The 23,213-nt window shown below is 42.0% G+C and overlaps 1 protein-coding gene across 1 annotated transcript in view; it reads left to right on the forward strand.

Annotated features, from left to right (window-relative positions):
* The first annotated feature begins 4,319 nt into the window (after positions 1 to 4,319).
* The window catches only part of PRKCE (protein kinase C epsilon), a 282,377-nt gene continuing 263,483 nt past the window's right edge, over positions 4,320 to 23,213 (forward strand). The window contains exon 1 of the mRNA XM_009091270.4: positions 4,320 to 4,670. Within this exon, the coding sequence (XP_009089518.1) occupies positions 4,323 to 4,670 (348 nt within the window). The 5' untranslated portion in view covers positions 4,320 to 4,322. The remainder of the gene's footprint in view (positions 4,671 to 23,213) is intronic.

Here is a 23,213-nt window from a genome sequence, read left to right on the forward strand (position 1 = left end):
AGGCGCAGCCTAAAAGGGATTTGCGGGAGTAAAACCGTGCCTTGGGAGGCCGCTGTCTGCAGGTGACTGCGGGCTGGCGCTGCCATTGCTGCTATCCCTTATCAGTTTGATGTAGCCTCTTTCCTAAAGTGAGAATGAAAATAGAAGCTGATGCAATAGCCTGTGTTTTTATGATCTCTTGGGGGTCTTTTCCTTTTCCAGTTGAACAGCACACAGCAAGAGCAGCCCTGACACAAAGGCTGTTTGCTCTCAGAGTGCTGAACAAAGGGGCTTCTACCAGCAAAAGTTACTTCTGGAGAGTAGACAGACCACCTTAACCAGTCCTGAGTCTAGATACCCTGTAGACCCTCCGTGTATTAAAAAACTCCCAAACAACTTAGCTGGGGAAAATAGCTAAAATGTAATAAAACTTCTGGTCATGGTTTACTGCAGCCTTTGTAAGGGAGAATAGAAGTGCATCTGGAATACTTCTTACTGCCCTTCTGCAGGGGAAATACTGCAAGTGCTGCATCTTCCTCTCCAGATCTCCTGGTGCAAAACAGAATAGCTTTTGCTCTTCTGCTCTTAAAGAACCAAATCCTTCCGTATGCGCAGAAAGCAAGCAGAAAAATATTAAAATACTTTTATTTAGAGAAAATATTAAAAAACTTTTCAAGTGGAAAATGGTACTTGGAATGTTCTTTGTTTCTATTACTCAGAGTTTTTGCAACCACTGAGCCAAGTTTTTAGATGAACTTCCAAGAAGCATTGTAATGTTGCTCCCTGTACCTGAGTTACTGGATTTTAAGAATACTGTTGCAGGGTACGTTGGTTAAGAACTGCTTAGTGATAAAAGTTCAGTCTTGACATAGACATGCTTTTCTGAAATAAAGTTAAAAAAAACCAACCAAACAAACATAAAACCCCACCCAAATATAAAACCAAATTAAAACTGTGCAAGATGTTTGTATTTTTCTAAGCAGTGTAAGGCTGGAGCTGTCTGATCCTAAGTGAACTTGTATAAATCCCTGCTCATGCAGGCAAGACATTTATTCTTAGAAGAAATAATTTGTGAAACCAAACTTTAACTTGCTTCAGTGTATGGAAAAGTGCAGATGGCTCAAATTAGGGATAAGGGCCTAGCTAGGTATGCAGTAGACTGTATATGTAATTAGCCAAATATAAGGTCTATTTATTATTTTGTATGCTGTGTTAATAATGTCTGTATTTATTCAGGTTTTTGTAATATGCATGTGTAATCTCAGAGAGATGCTAGGTCATTAAACTCACCATGGAGACTCCGTTTACCTACCTTGGGCAAACAGAATACATACAGTTGTAGTTCTCTAAAAATAACCAGAAAAAAAATCAGTGTATCAGTTTGGCTTTCATGTTTTCCAATAAGTATCTAAGGAAATGGAGCATACTATTTACATTGCCCTTATTGAGAAAGACCACAAAAATATCCAGACAAAAGATTTAATTATAGTGTCCTTTCTCACACACTAAATGTAAGACCAGATAGCATAATATATAGTACTATATGCATCAGGTAGTGAATGGAGCTGGGAGGAAAGGAGCAGGTCCTTCTTGTACTTCTGGTGGGGCCTGCGAGTATGGTCTTTTACAAAAGTAACATGATAGATGTATCACGGCTGCTGTGAGCCCAGGAAAGGCTGAATTGCAAAGGAAAACCTTTCCCATAATTGGCTCCATACCACAGCTTTGTATCAAACGATTCTGCTTGGAGATTGTCAAGATGATAATGAACATTGAGATTTTACTGTACTTCTATTTTGACTAGTAGACTAAGTGGCAACAGGCACCAGAAAGTCTGTCTTCCATTAACGCGAATGCTCTCATGACCCATTGGCTTCATTAGTACCCTATCTCCTATCTGGAAACTGCTCTGGAAGCACAGATACTGGAGCTGTTTCATTAGCTCCAAATATAACACCTGCCTCCTGAGCCATTATCTGCAGAAATCCATAATTATCTGTTCTTTCCTCTCCAGTCAGGAATATCAGGTCCAGATCAAGGACTGGTTGCTCATCTTTTATGTTCTTATTCAACTGGATCTAGGCAATCCAGCTTCTTTCTACTTTGGCTGATTCTTCGAAGCACCCCAGCTGCTCTCCTGAGTGCCAGGACTGATGCATTTTCTCTTGTCATATTACAGCGAACTGAAATCCCATCAAAGGGCAAAGTCCATCCATTTCCTGGTGACTTTCTCAACACAAGCACACACACACACACAAAGGCAAAATCAGTGCTAAAAATAATTAAGGCAGCAATAATTTTCAGCATGGGAAACCATCCAGATCCCGAGTGCGTTAGATCTGAGGAGGAAAAAGTCAGGCTGCATGTAGCCTCAAGGGTGTTTCATAGGGTATTTGATACCACGGTGATGAAAAATTATCATTACGTGTAGATAACGTTCAAGAACACAGTATGCACACCCCTTTCCCCTTTCAGAAGGTTTTGGGGTTTTTTTTTCCCCTTTTCAGTACGCTTGCAGGGCAGTGGCGGCCGCCGGCCTGCGGTCTCCCGCTCAGCGCCAGCTCGGGGCAGCGGGGAGGCGCCGCGGGTTGAGGTGGGGCAGGCACGGGCCAGGTGATCGCGGCAGACAAAGGGGCTGGCAGTGCCCCACAGCCGCGGGGCGTCGGGCGGCCAATAGGCGGCTTCTGTCCCAGCCCAGGCAGCGCCTCCCGGCCGGGTCGGATCGAGCCGAGCCGGGCCGGGCCGGGCCGGGCGGGGCGGGACCCGGGAGGCCGCTTCCCCTGGCGGCGCTCGGCACTTCCCGGCGCTCGCACACGGCGGGGAAACTCTTCCTCCGGCCCGGCCCGTCCCCCGCTGACGTAGCGCTGTCTGTGCCGCTGCCGCGGTGGGCGGGGGTGGCGGAGACGCGGGCCGGGGCTCGGCGCTGTCAGGCGGCGGGGCAGGGCGGGGGCGGCGGAGTTCGCTGCCCGTCAGGCGCGGGCAGAGGCGTCCCGGGGATCACGGAGAGAAGGGCGAGGGGCGGGAAGCCCTGCGGGAAGGGGCGTCCGCCGGCACCGCGGCGCCAGAGTGGTGGTCCCGGTCCGCGCAGGACCGTGGTGGTCAAGCACGTTAATAAAGGCGGTCGGGGAGGAAGGCGTCCGGGGGTGCTTTATCCACGTTTGGTTCATCACTTTATCCTGTGAGGAGAAGGAAGAGGAGGCGGAGGAGGCGTGGGGCCGGGGCGGACAGTGTCCCCGGCGGAAAGCAGCCCGGCGGGTGTGGAGGAGCAGCAAGCCCTGCCCGGGGAGCGCGACCCCCGCTGCGGTTCCCGACTGGTGGCGGCCGCGCTGCTCCCCCAACAGGCAAAACTTTCTACACTCAAACACACAGAGAAACACACACGCACGGCCGGGGCTGCCGCCGCCGCCGCTCACTCGCCCCACACACACACACTGACGTCTTTTGCGCATTTCCTGCGCTGGAGCGAGCGGCGGAGCGGCACCGGCAGCGGGCGGGGGCTGCGAGGAGGGAGGCGGCCGGCGGCGGCCGAGGGGAGGCGGCGGGCGGGAGGCGGGCGGGGGGCGGCCGGCGGGAGGGAGGCGGGAGGGAGGCGGCGGCGGCGGCTCTGCCCATCGCCAGGGCGGCGGCCGCCCAGCCGGAGCCCGCCGAGACCCGCGCGGGCCGCTCCGCTGCCGGCGCCCCCCATGCGCGGGGGTCGCTCCGCTGGGTCCTGGGCCTTGGCGGCGGCGGAGCAGGAGGCGGCGGCGGCGCAGGACGGGCGGCTGCGGGCGGCGGCGCGGATGGAAGGTCCCCGGGTGGATGTTTGCTGAGCGGAGGCTGTGCAGTAGGCAGGGCTGGTGGGTCGGCCGGTGCTTCTGATCCGTGTGTGTGCGTGAGTGTGTGTGTATGCGTGTGTGTGTATTGTTGTGCGGCGCACGGGCAGGACTGGCGTGTGCGGGAGCCCGGGATCGCGGCTCTGTTTCCTCTGCGAGGACTGATCCAGGATTATGGTCAGGGTGAAGGGAGAAGGCTCTTGCTTACCCCCGGATTGATTATGCTCGGGTTTTGATAGCATTCGGGGGTTCCTGCAGCCGCGGCCGCCTCCCCCTCCCTGGCGGCCCCCCTCCCTTGTTTTCCGTTAGAAACACGGGCAAGAAAATAAATGTATTCACTGGGTGTCGCAAGAGCAAAGGCTAAATAATCAAAGGTAACAGCAGCAGCCAGGCGAAGAGACCCGCACCGTACCCTGCTCCCCCACCTCCCAGACCTGCCCTCCTATTTATTGGCGAGACCTCCCTCCCTCCCTCTCGGTGCGAGTGCGTTGAGCGAGTGTTTGATCCCGGGAAAAGTGCAGCTATCCAGCCATGGTGGTTTTCAATGGCTTGCTGAAAATCAAGATCTGCGAGGCGGTGAATCTGAAACCCACGGCGTGGTCTCTGAGGCATGCAGTGGGTCCCAGGCCACAGACCTTTTTGCTGGACCCTTACATCGCCCTCAATGTGGATGACTCCAGGATCGGGCAGACCTCCACCAAGCAAAAGACCAACAGTCCTGCTTGGAACGATGAATTTGTCACCGACGTTTGTAATGGCAGGAAGATAGAGATGGCTGTTTTCCATGATGCCCCCATCGGGTACGACGATTTTGTAGCTAACTGCACTATACAGTTTGAGGACTTGCTGCAGAACGGGAGCCGTCACTTCGAGGACTGGGTAAGTGTTCACGCTGTAGATACATACGTGTACATGCGATTTTCAGTGGCATGGCTCTGCATGCAACATCTGTCTTGCAGAGCTAGGTTGCCAAGGGCATGTAATGCCTCTGATGGCTTTTCATTTTTTCCACACTTTGTTTTACTGAGATAGTCATGGTTACTATATAACTCATGCATGTTATCTACAGGCGAGGCAGGAAAGAAAAATATGCTGAATCTAAGTAAGAGGTATATAGTTACCTCACAAGTTTCTGAAATTATGTGACATAAATACAGATCGAGTTGTCTTACTGAGTCTGAAGAACCTGAACCAAATGCATCTGTTCCAAACATTACCGCAAAACCCAGATCCAGCGCTTAGATGAGTTTCATCATTTCAGGGTGAATACTCTTGGTTAGCCTGGCAATGATGAACCTTAAAAATCCAGACCTGACCTCTGATACGAGACATCTCAGGGTCTTCCTGTCACTTGAGAGCTGACTGCATCAATACTGATGCTCCTCCTTCCTTCCTTCAGATGATCGACACCTCTCTGCGTAGATCTAACGCAATGCTTCTTCAAATGCTCATGACTGATGAAAGGGTCCTAGTGGAATTTGGGCCCAACTAGAGAAATTCTGTTGTCTGTACACACAACGTGTCTTAGCAGCTTTCACAGAGTCTTTAAGACCCAGAGGCTAATGTGCCTCAGTGGGAGTACAAAAAAGCTGGAAAATCCTTGCTCTGACATCCTCAGGTAGTGTGATTTAACAGGGAGAAACCAATCAAACAAAGAAGAAGCAGGAAACATGAATATGCACATTTCACATTTTTTGCAGTTAAACTGTTAAACGGTGGATATCCTTTAAATGAGATGTATAATAAAACAATAGTAGCTATCATCCCATTTTCAGTGTGCCCTGCTCAACCAGCCATCTGAAATGATATTTGCTCATCTTTTTGTGTACTTATTTTTCATGGTCAAGGATACTAGTTAGTAGTTTTTTGGCAAACACACAAAGAACCCAGGACCAAAGAAAAAATAGCTAGGGTTAATAGGTCTGAGTTTTATGTATTCTTTGGGGCTTCTTTGTTTAATGCAGTTATATAGAGATGGGGAAATGATGAAAGGGCATGAAAGAATTAGACTCTATTTATGCTGATTAGGAGCTGATCAACTTTGCTGTTAAAACTTTTATGTTTACAACTTAAAAATCTTTTTCATTTTTGCTGCCTATGTGTTGCTTTGTGATAATCAGGATCTAGATTATTCTGATGCTCTATAAAAGCTACACATCAGTAAGCTCAAATGGTGAAAGTGGGTGATAGAAGGAGGAAAAATAGCTAAAACAGGAAAAGACAAATGCAGCAGTATTGCAGATGTCTTTTACCTGTATTGAATGATAATCAAGTTGGGACTCTCCTGAAATCAAGTGAGGTTTCATCTTGGAGACTAGTGGGATGAGGAGATCTGCACAGATTTTTAGTGAAAGAATAATAATTTTGTATGTTCTCTTTGTGCATGGTACGTTATGAGTTTGTCACCAAATCTGGAAGAACCTTGCAGATTCCAGATGCCAAGTTTGAATTTTGGTGGGACTGTGGTGCATCCTGGCTCTGATATTTAAGGTGAACTCAAATGTCTGAACGGATTCCCTAGATAAATAGTGGAATTTAACAGGTTGAGGTCCATTGTAAACAGGATCTGTGAGGAACTAGATAGCTGAATCAGATAAATGCTGGCTTTTATTGCATCAGGATTCATTGCTGTCCAGCACTCAGTGGGTGGGAGGAGACGAGGGAGTGACTATGCTTGTTGTCTGTTGATGTGACAGAATTGAGGACATGGCAGTGGTTCCTAACTGGTCAGCTCAATATAATGCAGCTTCTGAAACACCACTTACCTTGTTTTGTACTGTAAATCCTTACCATTAGGATTGTGTTCATGTACTACAAAGGCAGCATACACCTCCCCCTGTATCACAGTTAGAAGGGAGCGGGGGGTGGTAAGTATTTTTAGCATTGTGCTTTACCCTTTGCAAAATCTTCCTTTTTACTGAGTGTGTCACTGTAATTCTAATGCTGAGTGTTTATTGGATTAATAGATAGGGACTTCAAAGAACTGGCTCTTACAAAATTACAGTTTTGTGTCTTTTTTCCTTGAGTTACCAAAAGACCTGTGGCCAGGACATCTCTATAGAGTCCATACTGAAGTAAATAGATTTATTGGTATCTTCATCAGTGTCTGGAGTCTGTATTAAAACCTGCAAAAGAAGTTGTTTGCAAAGTGAATGAGTTTCACACTACAAGGAAAATGCACATGGCCTAAACCACCATTTGGCTCAGATCTGCTGGTATGATAGTCAGTTTTTTCTGTTTAATAAGAGGACTAGTTCCTTCATTTTACTCTTGGCATTTAAAGCAGATATTTTTGTAGTATTCTTTCTGAACTCTGTAACAAGCAAATTAAAACCAGCAATCACAGTAACCCATTCTTCTTTATTGCCTGAAATATCAAATAAATGCAGCTTACACACTCAAAACACACTTGAAGACCACCAAGTCTTTTTATGCCATTCTGAGGGTTTCCCTTTAAGCAGTCCTGAAAGTTGGAACTGGGTACCAAGTACTTGCTGAGTGTGATTGGAGCAATTACACTGCTGCCCCTCCTTACCTTCATCATGATGCAACAATTATTACAGGACTGGACAGTCACTATTAGAAGAGGGTTGAGAAAATGTCTTGTAAAGGTCTTGTAAACATATTAAGCTTTAATGCTTTTGATCTTATGTAGTACTGCATGGGGGTTTTTTAAGGAAATTTCAGAATTTGTTTTATAATATCTGCACTAGGGTCAAGGTTATGTTTCTAGGTTTCTAGGTTTTTGTCAGAAATCCAAAATGCAAAAAAGAGTCACAAAAAAAAAAAAAAAAAATTAAAAAATTTGGGGTTTTTTCCCCCTAAGAGGAAACTGTTTCTCAAATTAGCCAGCTCACCATATTTGATTGGCTTTTGCTGTTGCTCAAATCCTTGTATTTTTTCTCAGATGAAATTTTTTAGGAAAATACTGGATATTTTTCTCACTCTTAGGCCTGTGCTATATACGGATGCCATGGTTACAGTGGAAACACTAATGATAAACAAGTACAAAGCTTGAAATCACAATAATGTTTACTGTATTAATACAAGTCAGATAGATATGCAAAATCCTGGCTCCTTTCTTCTACAGACTGTTCAGCAGTTGCATTTAACCTTATGATACATATACTCCCTGAATGTATATATATATATTTTATTTTTTTTTTAATTGTTCAAAGTTGTGGCATGAAACAGTGATTCAGAGTTTGCTGGATGAAAGCTTTTAAACAAAACACATAGTTTTGTGGGGTTTTGGTAAGATCAATAGAAAACACTTGTTTAGGTTTCTGAAATAAGTATAGTGACAATTAAAAAGATGGCTGCTTTTCCAGTAGGGCATCAATACAGACACAGCACAGTAAAAGTGTCAGTTTTGAAGATTTTTTTAGTCATGGTTACACTGCAGTTTTTAAGAGAGCTTTGGATTTATGACATTTCAGGCTTTTTGTAAGCACGGAAAATGTCATACAGAATTGCACCGAGAATTCAAGAGGATGCTGGTGAACTTACTCTTTGAAAAACAAAAAGTACAGAACAATAAACAACCTGCAAGTTCTGATTGAAAAAGAAACTAGCAACTTCACAGCTCTGGCTACATTTTTTTGAGTTAGGTAATTCAGGTAATAATAAAGTATGTTTTTACCTAACTTCCTTACATGTGGCATATGTAAATGATTCACTTGAGTTGGCATTGCAGCTACATTTTAATCAGTGGAATTGAGATCAGGAAGGAAAATTCCATTGATATTTAGCTGTGTGGTTCCACTCCTGCAAATTATCATGATCAATGTTTATGTGTGTGGATGATTGGTAGTATGGGTTCTGAGTTCAAGTCCACTTTCCAGAGTTGATGACAGATGAAATCAGCATAATTGGACCTATGCCAAAGACTCCATCTAAGGGTCTTAGCCATTAGCCTGGCAGTACATGAGAAAACCTATTGAGTTGTCCTAAGAAATCCTTTTGCTGGCTGAGTAGCAGAACTCACTAAATCATTGAGAACATCAGAACATTTAACAAGAAAAGCCTCTATTTCCACTGAAAATAATTTACAGCTATATTTAGCTTAATGAAAGAGATTTAATTTTCTGCTGTCTTTAAAAAAACCTCTTATGCTGTCAGGAAAAAAAAACCCACATAGATTTTAGTGAGCTTTTCTTTGTTAAAATATCTTCCATACTATTTTTCTTCTTTCAGTGTGGCTTCTTCAGATCTAAATTTTAAACATTATACTTTTTTAAAATCATCCTTTCTTATTTCTGTTTTGCCAGTGTGAAGTTAGTTGTGCAACTGTGCCACCATTGTATAAAGCAAATTTATAATGAATTAATCTAATATATCTCAGTCGCAAGTGGATGATGAGTTATAGGAAATGGCATGGGGAAGAAGCTGCAGTCTATACAGTTAAACACCTAGGTTATCTGAGCTCTGAATGTCACCCGAAAGGCAGCAGCAGGGGAGGAATTAAAGCTCTTCAGAGTCCTTGGTCAGTGAGCTGTCCATGGATGTGAGAAGTAGAACTGTCTCTTTCCAGTGCCTCTAATCTGAATGAAATGGAAAGACTACTTAGGTGCCTTTTTTTTTTTTTTCCCTTCTTTTAATGCCATTTCTGTTGTTGGAATGGGAACTCCTTTCAGCCAGCAGGTGATCTGTTGTAGCTGGCAGACAGAGAATGGAATTGTCATCACTGTAGTGCAGGTCACCCTGTGCGTTCACCTCTGCTTGTGCCGTGCACTGCTGAGGGCTGGCACTGGGCTGGCAGAAAGTGACTGTAGTGTATTTTCATTTTTATTTTCATCTGCTGACTGAATTTATTTGTGGCTGGTGGTGTTGAAAGACCTAGGATTTCACTTGCAAAAACTTCAGATCTCATCTAAACTGTGGTTCATGGGCTGCTGAAAAGCTGTTCTCGGAATCATATTTGTTGAGATGAAAGGGAAATTGCTGGGGTCTTGTTTGAGAGGTTTCTGCATGACAAGGAGGTCATGGAGCAGGGTATGTCAGGCTTGTGGGGCAAAGCTGAGAGCTAAGGGGGCTCAGCAGGGTTTCACAGGGACTCTCTCATTCTGAGGGTAAGTGATTGTCAAGAGGAGCTGAGAGATTTTGGAGAGAACTTTGTACATATAGGGGTCTTCCTTGCCTTCTCCCACAGTCTGTCTCCCTCCCGTGCCTTCTCTTTTCCCTCTCTGCTGGGGATGTGGTACAGTCACACACAGCTCACCCACTGTCTTGTATCAATTCCTTTCTACAGCTGCATAAATCTACTCCTACTCCCTGCTAGAAATGTTCTCTCCTAACAGCTCCTGCTTACCTGCAGTGCTTCCCAGTCTGCTGAGAAGCAATAGAGGGGGGGAAAATGCTGCCTCTGCTGTTGTTACTGCAGGGAGAGAGAAAGGGCAAAGTGGGGAAAGGAAGAGATGAGGCATGGGGAGAAACCTGGAGGAGGGTAATGAATAGTTGCTGCTGCAGCGCGTACCCCAGCTGCCCTTTTGGCAGCAGCAGAAAGCTGCACGTGCAGGAGACAGGGATAAGCTGGCAGAGGCAAATCAGCTGGTTGGAGGCTGTATGGTGACCACTGACCCACTTTGGGGTTCTTTGGTCTGCTTTGCTGAGTATATAGCTTTGGAAGTCTCACTTCAGATGTGAAAAAATATTGCTCAGGGCATGAAAAGCGTGTAGTGGAGCATGCATTTCACTTAACACTGAATTATCACAGCTGTAGGACAGCAGTTGATCCCACCACTGATCAGAACCTAATCTTATTGTTGCTAATACCAAGTACTGAGGCAAAGTTCCACATAGTGAAAATAACTCTATTGAACTCTATAGAAAGGATTTGTTAGAAAAAAGTTACAGTAGCAGAGTCCAGTTCATAGGTACTAGTTCACATCTAGACTTTATGAAATGTCCAAGTGGAGTGAAAACAATTCCTGCATGTCCTTCTTGTACCAGTTTTAATGCAGTGCATGTCATTATTCCAGCTAAGGTGGTTCCATAGCTACTGTGCAGAACTTCACGGGTCTGAGTAAACCTCTGATCCCACTGGGTTCACTGGATGTCATACAGGCCAGTTTAAATTATTCCCTCAACAAGGGCCTGTTCTCCAAAGGAAAACCAAGAATAAATAACAGCTAACAACATCTTTTACTTGTATTTTTTTCTTACTGATTTATTCTTCTTCTGCAAGTCTTGCATATGTAAGTCTGGTTTCTGCTCTCTAGCATCAAACTGAATTTCTGTCCTCCATGTCCAGAATTCTTTAAATATTGCCAAAATGAGGATTTGATTTAAGTTGGAATTGTAGAACTTGGCAACTAAATGTGATTTGTTTTCACTCTGTAAAAAACTCATTTAAATGAACTTTTTGGAGGTTTTTGGGTTTTGAAGGGAGACTGTGAATACAGTTTTAAAACGTTGGAGACAGGAGCTTTTTGGCTTGGAATTGGCTGGCTGAATTCTGCTTTACCCAATACTATCTTAATCTCCTCTCCCCCACCCCAGCTATTATCTTGTAAGAGAAAGACATCTGCACTTCATGGTAAGAGAGGGTTTGGGAACAATAGAGCAGGCAAGTAATGGGATAATTGTGGTCAGAGAGGACTGAGAAGAGACTTTTCCTCCATCCCCATGGAAAGGTAAGGCTGGAAGTATTTGGTTATGGAATAAGATCAGAAATCCATAGACAGCTTGGAAAACTGATAGTTTGGGCTGGGGAGGTTCAAACAAACCTTTCTGCCAAGCTGACCAGAGCAAGACCTGAAGAGTGGGGTATTTTGTGTCCCATTTTGAGTCATGCAAGTTGTAGAAGTTACAGGAGTTTCAACTATTTAGGGGGAAAGTGGTTACTACAGAAGCTGACAAAAAGTTTTAACCTTGTGTTTGTGAGTACTTTCCTGTTTGGCAGGCAGTCACCAGGCAATATAAAAAGTATATTCAGTAGTATTAATATGAAGCTGCAACTGTAAAGCTAATAAGCCATTCTAGAGATTGTGTAACTTTCATGGCACTTATGTACTTTGCACTATATTTTAGTAAAGAAAATGCAAATGAATGTGGTGCAAGAACATCTGCAGAATTCTTATCTATTCTGATCATTATTCAGTCAGTAGCTTGAATTGCTAGTAAAGTTGATTTCTGAGTGTCCTCTCACTTGCATTCCTCCAAGAGGTAAAAATGTCAATGATACTAAAGTATAATTGCTGTAATTTAACAGACCTTACAGAAGCCAAGATTTCACGTATTTCTGAATAGCACAGCTAAGAAACCTAGAGATATTGGCATGTTCCCATTAAATATAACAGGAGTTTTAATGTTTGTTTTATTGGAAGCAGTGTTAGAGAAATGCTACACAGTTCTAAGAGGTTTTTTTTTCCCTCTGAACTCTTTAGGGCTTGAACTGTTGAGGAACAGAAATAATGTCAAAGCATAGCTTTTAAAATTAAAAAAATCAAAGTTTGATTCCATCGGAGGCTTGCAGGCAGCCATTTCTGCCCTATATCAGCTAACTTAAGCTGATTTGATTGTTCCAGACAATAGAATAATTTTGCTTGTTTCTGGTGTCCTGCTGGGCAATTTCATCACAGGCAGGAACAAAAAAGCATGAATAATGGCTAGATATTACCAAATAAATTTCATGTCTGCATTGTTTGAACAGCAAGCCCCCTTGGTATCTTTGTCTCTTACATGAAGAGTAGGGAAATGTAATACATAGTGTTTCCAGCTTAGTATCTTTTAGTACTTGAGAGTATAAATAAGTTACAAACTATTATTATGGGGGACAGGGATTTCTTCTAAGAAATCTGGACTCTCCATTCTTCAGTACACTGTCCTTTTTAATATCATTAAAATACAGATGGCTTTGACAATGTTAATATTTATAAGTATATTTAGAGAGTGATGTGGTAGCAATGCAGCAGATATAATAGTGGTGGAAAGATGAGGGGAAGACTGATGCATCCTCTGCATAGGTGATGAGGAAATGGCTGGAATTGCTTTGCTTTGTTTCACAGATTAAAAGCCAGCAAGACAGTAGTGCCCTTCCCTGTTTTCCTTCATTTTCCTCTTTATCATCTCTTCTGTCTTTATGCTGCCAATTCTCTGTCTTTCTTTATCTGTTCTGGCTTAAAGATGGTCAAGAAATTTTAGTGCAACTTTTAAAATAGTGCAAAAGATTTTGATGTTGTCAATGCTAGCAGGCTACGTGAATGAAATGTCCTGCTATAGATCTCTACAAACATCTATTCCAAGTACAGTTTACTTGCTGGGACCATATTTACTCATTGCATAAGTCTTTCTGGCATCTGTCAGCTTCCCTTTATTTCAAGGTGAGATTGATCCATGGCCTTAGAAAGTGATGTCTGAGAATGTATTGGAAAAGGAAAGGCTTAAAGTCATTCATGCTGTGTCCACTATGTTTTCACTCTCACATGCTTCCTTTTGGAGTCACTGAGGAATCTTTTTGCTTTTCTTTTCCTCTGAGCTTCATTGTCTTTTCCTTCCTTGGGACCCCACAGTGCCTTGGCACCTCTTGAACCTTTGGCCTCTTGGCCCACTTTTCTCCTTAATCCACCACTATCACCTTGCCCTCAAGTCCCAGCTGCCGTAACTTTTCCTTCATTTTCCATGTCATTACTTCCCTTATATCCATACTGCCATTATTCCCAGCAGTCCAGCTCCTTCCCCTTTTTTGTCACTCTGCTGGACCAGTAAGATCCTTGTGCCAGTAGGGCTCAGAAGCATCCCAGTGTCTGAGGCTCTGTGGCATTTGCCCAGCTGCTGTCATCCAGAGCACGTCCCCGCTGTGCTGCTCAGCAAGCAGCAAGGAACTGATCACACTCGTGGCTGTTGGAGTGGTGTTTTCAGTCAGAGAGCAGTGATGCACTGAGTTTCCAGTTAGTTGTACTACTGAAGTTGGAATAAATGTAATATATAGGAATAAATGTAATATGTAGGTTTGAACTTCAGGCAAAAATGCTCTGGTTTTAGCAGACTCAGTGGGATGTTGTAGGAACATGATCTATCCCTGAATACTGGACTCTCCCAAGCAGTGGGAACACCATAAAAATTTTTTAGTTGGTACTGACTGTTGGGATTTTCAGGGACTCCTAATCACAGAAAATACCTATGAATGTTTGGTAATTTTTTTTTCAATTTAATGTGAAATGGTGGTTTCTGGCTTCAAAAAATTCCAGTCCAAGCACAAGTCAAAAAGGCAGACTGGGGAGGCCAAGAGAAATATTAGTTAAACACTTACCAGTGTGAAAGGCTGCAGTGATAGTTGAGAAGCAGCCTATCAGCTCAGCTTTGCTTGGTGTCCCTAACTCAAAATATCAAGAGGAGAGGCAACAGTGGAAATTTTGCTAGGGATATTTGGAGTTCCTGGTGCTTTGCAAAATGTGGTGTTTCTCTTCAAGGAGTTGATGTGCTGAGATGGACAGCCCACATGATCTAGTCCATGATTCCCAAACTTGTAGTTGTTTCTTAGTGTCCCATATAGCTTCAAGAATGTTTCTGCTGCCCAGTTTGAGGGAACTACAGGATTTTTCTGTATAATTCAATGAAAGCTGGTATAGTATTATTACATTAGAGCTTTTTTCTGTGGTGATAGGTGGGTTAGACCACTAAGAGTACAATACTGAAATCTGGATATGATGTATAGGGGTAATAGTATGTACTAATGTCACTGGGCTGAGATAAGCTATGTTAAGTTTTATCACACCTCTTTATTCTTCCTGCCAGCAATTTCTCAGAGCCATGCCAAGCCTGTGAAAGGAAGAAAGAACAAAGAAGAATTTTATTAACACCTCATGCCTATTTTTTAGAAGTGCTATCCATTGAATCAGAAGAAAGTGTCAGGGCTTTTCACCTAAAAAGCAGAACCTTAGGCTTCTTTCTGATGACTTTTTTTTATTTCTTTGGAAATACTTTATATATATATATATATATATATATATATATATATATATATATATATATATATGCATTTATATTTATAGGTATATAGATACATTATATAACTGTAAGTTATATCTCTATATCTACATATAACTTTAAAAATAATATTGGTCTAGTAGTTGTATTTGGGAGGTAGCTTTGCATTTGTATTTTTATAAGGCTGGGTGAAAGGTTTTAAAACACAAGTTCAGCTAAACTTTGAACAATTCTGAGGAGCAGCTCAGACATTATGACCTAGACAAGCTCCCATAATCTCTTTACCTGCTCTTTTCTTGCCAGTCCATGCTCACTCTTGTCTGCTTTGCCCATTAGTTGCAAGAGGCCTTGGGGATAATGTTACCTTCTAGGACAGATCATTTAGCACAAATGTGGGGTCATGATTCTTTTTTGAAGGGTATTCACTTCACTATAGTAGTATGGTAACAAAAATAGATGAGGAGCAATTGACCTGTGCTCATCACAGCCCAGAACTGTGCAAAAACCCCAGAAACTTTTCTGTGTTGGTTTTGTTGATAAGTAGATGTGTGAGTAAGCAAAATCTATATACCTTAAACAAACATACAAAAATTGGAAGTTTGTAGTGAGTGCTGTGCATTAATGACTGGAGGACAGACCAAGATAAGTTGTCTTGCACACAGATTCAAAGCTGATATTCCTATATTGATTTAAATGGGTAGCTCTTTGAGTGGTGTTTTTTTCTCTGTTGCTGAAACTATTGAGAGTGTGTGTATCATTTAGTTGCATACATACTGATTCCTCTGTGCTCCCAGCTAGTTACATCACCATCAATTGAATTCCTTCTTTGTTTAATATTGAACTTTACATATTTCTCTGAATTGACACCTGCTGTAAATTTTTTAGCAACATGGAAATTACATGAAGAATTTAGGCTCCTGATTCAGCAGCCTTTTGGAAGTGTTATCTAGCTGTCTTTTCATGAGTGGCTGTATCTGTTGTCATAGAATCACAGAATCTGCTGAGTTGGAAGGGACCCTTCAGGATAACTGAGTTCAGCTCCTGGTCCTGCCCAGGTCACCCAAGAATCACCATGTGCCCCAGAGGCTTGGTGCTGTGACTGCTCTGTGGGGAGCCTGTTCCAATGCAGAACCACCCTCTGAGTAAAAAGCCCAGTCAACACAGCTTCTAACCTGTGTGCAGCTGCGTTTGTGAGTACACTGTGACCTGCTAGTAAACGTGTTTGGTCAGAAGTGTCAGTTCTGACCATCAAGCCTTCTCTTCACTTTGGTAATATGGGTTGTTTTGGAATTGGTTTTGTTCAGGGTGATTTTAAACTAAGAAAAACCCCCAAAACCTTAACGTTTTTGGTTTTGTTTTGGCTGACACTTCATTAAAAAACAATATAGTAAATCACTGGATATTTAAACAAATTAAATGAAACTAAATGATCTATAGCCTTGTTTGAAAGTACTCTGGACATCAAACTGACAAACATGTAACAAACATGTAACATTTGGTTTAAAATGTGTGTGCTCTCCAGCCAAGAACTGTTTTGCTGTAACAGTGTTATTACCATAAAGCTTTCAAAACCCTTCCTGTAGTCTAAAGTTTACACTTTTTAAAAATCAGGTATAAAATCAGATGTGAAGTATGAGAATGTAATTTTGTCTTTTGGGCTGTTCCTGGAACACTGAGGTTAAAAAAAACCCATTTGACTGAAAGGGAAGACAGGCAGAGTGAGAAGTAGGGGCACCTCTGGTGAAGCCTTTTCTCCCTGCAGCAGTCTCCTTGCTGAACTGTATGGGCTTCTGCTCTGTGGGACCTGGACATAATTGTGGCAGTGATCAGTAAGACAAATTACAGACCCAATGTTTTGTAGAATTGCCAAAAAGTTTGCAGCTTTTCCAGCAGCTGTGAATCAGCCCTGCACCCTCTTTGTAGACTCGCAAGGAAAATCCGCTTCCCAGCAGCAGTGTGCTGCTCTGCAGAGCCCCTCCATTGTAGGATTTATGCACGGGTAATGAACTTTGTGATGCAAAAATGTGAAGTCTTGGAGACATTTTCTGCAGCTATGAAAATGTACTTGATGGCAGTGATATCCCAGTGAGACAGGAGCGAAGTGCTGAGACCTTGTCAGAGCACGGATGCTTACATGCTGGCAGCGTGGCAGTTTTGAGTGTAGGAGTTATTAGTTTCTCTTTGATAACATGAGGTTGTGCAGAAACAGAAAGTTCACAGTTTCTTCCTTCAGGAGTTTATGGTGTAAAATAAGAAAAACAGTCACACTTTTGGAGTGCAATAACCTGTCTAGCAAGCTGGATGTGCTTGTAAAAGCCATGGAAAATGTGTAGCAAAATAAAAACCTGTACTTTAAAGGACAGAAGTATGCAAAAGAAATAAATTATGTGTCATGGTAACTTTAAAAAAAATGTATTTGATGGCCCTTGGGGAAGCAACAATTGTCTAACTGAGGAGTTAAGGGAGAGTGTTTTTATTCACATGAGTCAGCAGAGAAAGAGGCTGAAGCTTGTGTGCCAACCAAGGAACATGTAAATATGACAGATGGTCAACGAAGTGAAGCCACTTTGTAATAGAGCAGTTCGTACAAATAATGGAGATCTTTTTTGCAGCAGGCTTTATTTAACTAAAAGTTTCAAACTATCAAAACAGATCAACAAAAAAAATAGACATCATCAGTATTGCTTGGTTTTCCTTAGTGTTAGTGTTTTCTTTAGTGGGATTGGTGAATAATTTTTACAGTACACAACCTATTTCTGATCCTGATTACATTATTTTCTGAAATTTGCATGAGCTGTGAGATAATGTGTAATAACTTAATTAGAATCTTGCATGCTGTGAACTGGTCATGCAAGTTTTAACATACTTAGTTGTCCTGCATCTTCTTGTGATATAGCATGTTATCTCCTCTTTCTTCTGTAATTATTGTCTTTATTTCCATTCACATAATTCCTTCAAACAAATGAGCATCTGAGTAATAGAAATGATGGGACATTCATTCACTCATAATTCAGGTATAAAATTTTCTTATAAAATGAATTATCCAGTCTTTTATATCAGTGGTTCCAGAAGAGGCCTTTGTCTGCTACATAGATCTGTCTGTCTCAGGTTGTAATGAAACTCATTAGCAAAATAATCTGAGTCTGGAGAATCTTGAGTATAGTCAACTTCACAGCATTCCTGAGAGGAAGTGTAATGGATGAAGATTGCTCCATGTTGTCCAGAAGTAAGGCACAAGCATTGTGGTTTTAATCTCACAATTTTGCAGTGGAAGCATCAGTTTAATTTTTACAGTGGGGAGACAGGGTCTGAGAGCTAGACTAGTGAAATAAGGTTTCTGCCTGATACTTTCTAGAGATACCTCTTTCTGTCCTAAAGCTTCTCCTTCATCTGTCAAACTCTCCTTTTATTTTTGCAAAAGAAGGATTCTCACCATTACATCTCTATTTCCTTCTTGCAGCTTACCTTTTGTAAGCTAATGGATTTATGGTTTGATTAGAGGGAGGTTTTTTTTTCTATTTCAATTCTCCAAACACTTGATTGTGAGGCTGCTTTCCTTCAGTTGTAATAAACAAACAGAAATGCATGGCCTCTGTTTTGCTGCCTTCCTGATGCTGTTGCTTTTTCCATAGAGGTGTGGATCTATAAAACCAGGCTTCTAGACTGCCAAAGTAGAGACAGTAGCTGGAAGCTGATCTGCTTCCCTGGGTGGCTAGCTGGGGCAGCACCAGCTTTACAGTTTCAGTGAAAAAAATCATCACTGAGGGTTATCCTTTGTGCAGGTACTCAGAATGTCCCTGGTATTGAGCCTGCCTGTGTATGAATATGCATAAGCTGTCAAAAGGCTGGAAGAGTTGGATGTGCAAATCCCTCTGAAATGTAGAACAGATTGTTTTGAAAAGTTTGAAACTTTGAAAGTTGCCATCCTAACTTTTAATTTTGTATATTCTTATAGCCCCATAACTGCAGTTAATATGGTAGAAGATAAGAGCAGACAAAATGTAAAGTCAAAGTTTTTGTTGTTTGATTGTTCATGCACTAACTTTGGAGGAAGGGGGACTTCCATTTGAGTCAATCATTTGAAGGAAACAGAAGATTTAAATTTACATTTTTAGGGTCTTGTCTCTGTTACTAAGAGTGGAAAGGCTTAGGATCCTCCAGCTGGAGTGGTGTGAAGAGGGAGTAAGTACAGCTGGTGTGTGCTGTGGAGCAGCTGTGCAGTGCAGCAAAGCCTGATAGCCCAACACCTGAGTATGTTTATAAAACAGATGCAGAGAGATTATATTGGTGTTGCCTGCCTGGCAGACTGCTAGCCTGTGGTTTGCACAAGGCTGTCCCTGGTTTTGAAAAAGCCACATATTCACTCCACCGGATGTGCTGACATGGCTTGGGGGTAACATGTTGTGTGCTTCAGGACTGACCCCAGTTGGGAAAAATTTTGAGCAGATTACAGCAATTGAGGCTCCATGAATTTTAGAAAGAGAGATTCTGGGGAAATTGTAAGGGGGTGTTCATTTAGCTGCTCATTGGTTTGCAAAATTGTTCATTATTTAGTGTGTTTGGAGCTCAGATGAAGCAGGAGAAGGACACAACATACTCATTAGCATCCTTTCACTGTGAAGAAGGGGCATTCTCTTTGGTTTCCTGATATTGTGTATAGTATTGCCCTCCCTGATCAGTATAAATTTAACATCTAGAGTTGTAAGTGTAGTAAAGCTTTTTACTTATGTTTCTTTCATCCAAAAGGTACTGTGCAGATGCTGCAGAAAATGTGTTGAAAGGTGGATTGCTAAGGTCCATCATCCTAAAAGTAATCAGTGATGGGAATATCAATGATGTGATATTACATGAAACTGAAGGTATTGGCATGCAAATGTGTTGAATTTAAGGCTTCAGTTACCGACAGTTTTCATCTTTTTAGGAGAATGTACTTATACTTACAACTTACACATGTCTATATGGCTATCCAGAATGTAATATTGACTTTGCAGTACACTGCTCAGTGATTTACAGGAAGAAACCAGTGCCCTTAAAATATTCTGGTGGATTTGCTTCATCTTTCAAAAGCATGTGGCTCATGAACATCAATTAGAATAACAGCTTAAGGGAGTATGCTAATGCTTTATTTCATACTGGAAGCTTATAATACTGGGACACCTTTTACCTCAGAGAAGCTACAGTTTTCTTTCTTTAGGCAAATATGAAAAGACATGGTGCCTAAATACAACAAATTTTCTTTGAGTTCTCCTGGTGTCACAGGTTTACCTTCCTGGATAAGTACTGTTGGTTAAGGATAAACTTTGCTACAACAGAATGTTTTGAATATATCCTGGGATTGAATGAGTACTAGATGAATACAGATTTGTTTATTAATTTTGTTGGCAGATCCACTGTACAATGTGAGACCCTATCAGTCATCACCACTTCAGTATGAGGTTAATGTTTGTGTCCTCACTTCTTAATATATGAAATATGTTAGATGTCCATCTCAAGGCTGCAGCACAGCACAAAAGAGAGCATATGGGAGGGGTACCCAGCTATCCTGGAAGTATCCCTGCTCACAAATTGGATTCCTGGTAAGAGCTGTAGTCAAAGAACTCAGCTAGGTGATTTCTTTATGTCTCAAAATGCATCTGCCTTGAAACTCAGAGCTCATATCCAGGGCTTGCATTTTCAAATCCACAGGCTCAGTCTTCTTTTCTTTTAAATCTGTTATTCTAAGGGATACTACTTTTCCAGTTCCACTTCCCTCTTGTACTCTCTTCTCCCAGTGGTACTTGTAATCCCTGATTCATTGGTTGCTGTTAGCAGCTCCTCAGTTGAGAGGTACCTCAATTCTGCTCTTAGCAGAATTAAGAAATTGTGGTGACAGGCTGCATTTACCAAATCTCCTAGCTTGAATAAAAAAAAAAAAAAAAACAAAACCAACAAAACCGCACAAAACCCAAAGCAACAACAACAAAAAAAGGTTTTGGCTCAGAATAACTGGCATAAATGGAGGTGCAAAGGGATGAGAGAATTTATCTTTATTTATTTGGGTGTATATGTCCAACTCATTTGGTGGGGTTTTTTTCCAGTTAGGGATCTAGGAAAGAAGATGCCATTCTCTAACACTTGTGTATTCACTTGTTCCCTTTTTTCCCCTGGAGAAAGTGAGACTAGTAGCAGCTTTAGTTACAGTTAACATATTTTAATCATTGGAAAGCCTAATTTGAAGACCTACTTTGTTACACTGTGTTTCCCAGTGGCTCCATCCACTTGTGAGACAGGAATAATGGATAAAACACATTAAGGCAGTGAATATGTGTCATAGAAAGAGGTTAGGTTGGTTGGAAGTTGTTGGGCAGCCTCCCTTTTAGGGTTGTTTGTAACATAATTGTGTGACAGCAGATACAGGAACAAAATTTGTTACTGAGAAAGAACAAAAGCAAATTCAGTCAGGTATTTCAAGGCCAAGGAAACTCAGTTGAGTTATTACTGGCTTCTATTAACATGCCTGAAAAAAAGAGTGTTCTTTGCTTCAGCTGGGTGGCCCTCAGAAAGGGGAGAGATTCTTTCCTGCCTTTTGAAATCATCAAAGAATATGAGAGTAATGATTTCCAAAGTTATCTCTGTGTCGGAAAACCTCACTGTTCAGGATAAGCCAGGGTAAACAAAGGAGAAATAGGAAGTGACTTTCAAAAAGTATGGATTTGAACCTGTGAGGTGCTGAGTGTCTTCAGTGAAATGCTGAGCTTGCCTGATTTCCAGTAAGTTTATGGCTCTTGGTTCCTGACAGGATCAGGTCCTAAGATTAGATCTACCCTCTGAAGTAAAATTAGGTTACTGCTGTCAGCTTTTTTTGACTGCCAATATTGCTTGCAGTGTCTATCATCAGTGCTCTGTATATAAACAGACATGTACAGCACTTCATCTGCAGGGACTGTATCACTTCCACATTTTCATTGTTTGTCTGCTGTATTAATTAGAACTCTGATATGAAAATGAGGCATCAAGAGGACGAAGCAAGATACCAGATGCTTACTGACAAAAGGAAGAACCTTCTTCAATTTCACTGTCATGTTTAGGAGCACTTTTACATGTTTTTTCCCTTATGTAGAGTAAAATAACACCAGATTGGTGTAGTACTTTTCATCAGTAGATTCCCAAGTGGATATCAATTTGATGAATACGCAATCAAGACCTTTGGGTAAAGAAGAATGGTGTAATTCTTCACTTTCACATAAATTGCAAAGCCCTTCACATTTAGCTTTTTTGACTTTCATTGGAGCCATTCGTGTTGTATGGGCATCACAAAACACCATGTTGTGCATGGAGATTGAGAGGTTGTAAAAGATGTTCCTCCTCTCCCACTAGTGCATTCTTTACTGTCCCTATGAGGTTAATGTGCTACCAATGACTGCAGTCATTGTTGGCATTATTTGAACTAAGGGTGGGTATAATGAGACTTCACTGCTAGTCATGCTCAAGGGGAAAACTATTTATTCACAGTAGTTTTTAGAAGTTACACAAGGAAATCTATGTGCCCTAAGCATGAACTGAGAAATGTACATACAGTAGTCAGACTGATTCAGTCCTCTCATGATTTGTTGTTCTTGAGCTTAGAAAATGGCTACAATTTTTGCATCTAGTTATTGCAGCATGTAGAAATAAAAATATCAGTATTATTTCTTATCTGAAATAATACTGAAGTTTTTAACAGTATGACAGATATGAGGGATGGTCTGGAATCTTTTTTTTCCTGAAACTCTAAATCTATGCTTGTACAGAAGGCTTGCACCACCTTGATTCAAAGGGATATTGATTACATTATATCTTTCCCAGGGTTTGTTTCTTACTCTGTTTTCTGTGGCTTGAGTAGACCTTGCGTGTTCATTGACCCTGCCAGTATATGAGTTATAAACAGATTGGAGGCAAAGGGGAGGAAAAAGAAACAGTGTTTAATTCTGCCAAAGCTCCTGCCTCAGGCTTCAGTGCTCAAAGTTTCATCAAACAGGTTCTTCTACCTCTGTTTCCTCATTCCTCCTGAGGAGAGTCAAGCTGACCACGCTTAATTAATCACGAGGCTTCAGAGCCTTCCTTGTGCTGCAGAGGAGCAGTGCCTCCTTTCTCCAGGACCAGCAGTGCCCAGGAAACAGCTTGGGTACAGATCCTGAGCTGTGATCCTTTGGGCTGGGGGGGGCTGTTTGCTGGGGCAGATTTTTTTCACTTGGTGTGTGGTGACATCTTCTGGGAGGCCACAGGGAGATGAACCCAAATTTAGTGAGCAAGAAAAGTTACTCCTGTGTAGGGAGAGGCAATCTCCTGTCAAGCCTGGGGAGCCTTGTTTCCCATTGTTCAGTGATGCAAATCACCTAGGAAGTTATGCAAGGGAAAAGCCTGGGCAATACAGCATATTCTTTAATATACAGTAATCTTTGGAGGATAATATTACATAATCATGACATCACCATGTGGGATAAGATAGTATTTTGTAGCCAGTGTTTTTCCACT

This window comes from Serinus canaria, chromosome 3, assembly GCF_022539315.1.
Source record: "Serinus canaria isolate serCan28SL12 chromosome 3, serCan2020, whole genome shotgun sequence".
In the NCBI taxonomy this organism is placed as follows: Eukaryota; Metazoa; Chordata; class Aves; order Passeriformes; family Fringillidae; genus Serinus; species Serinus canaria.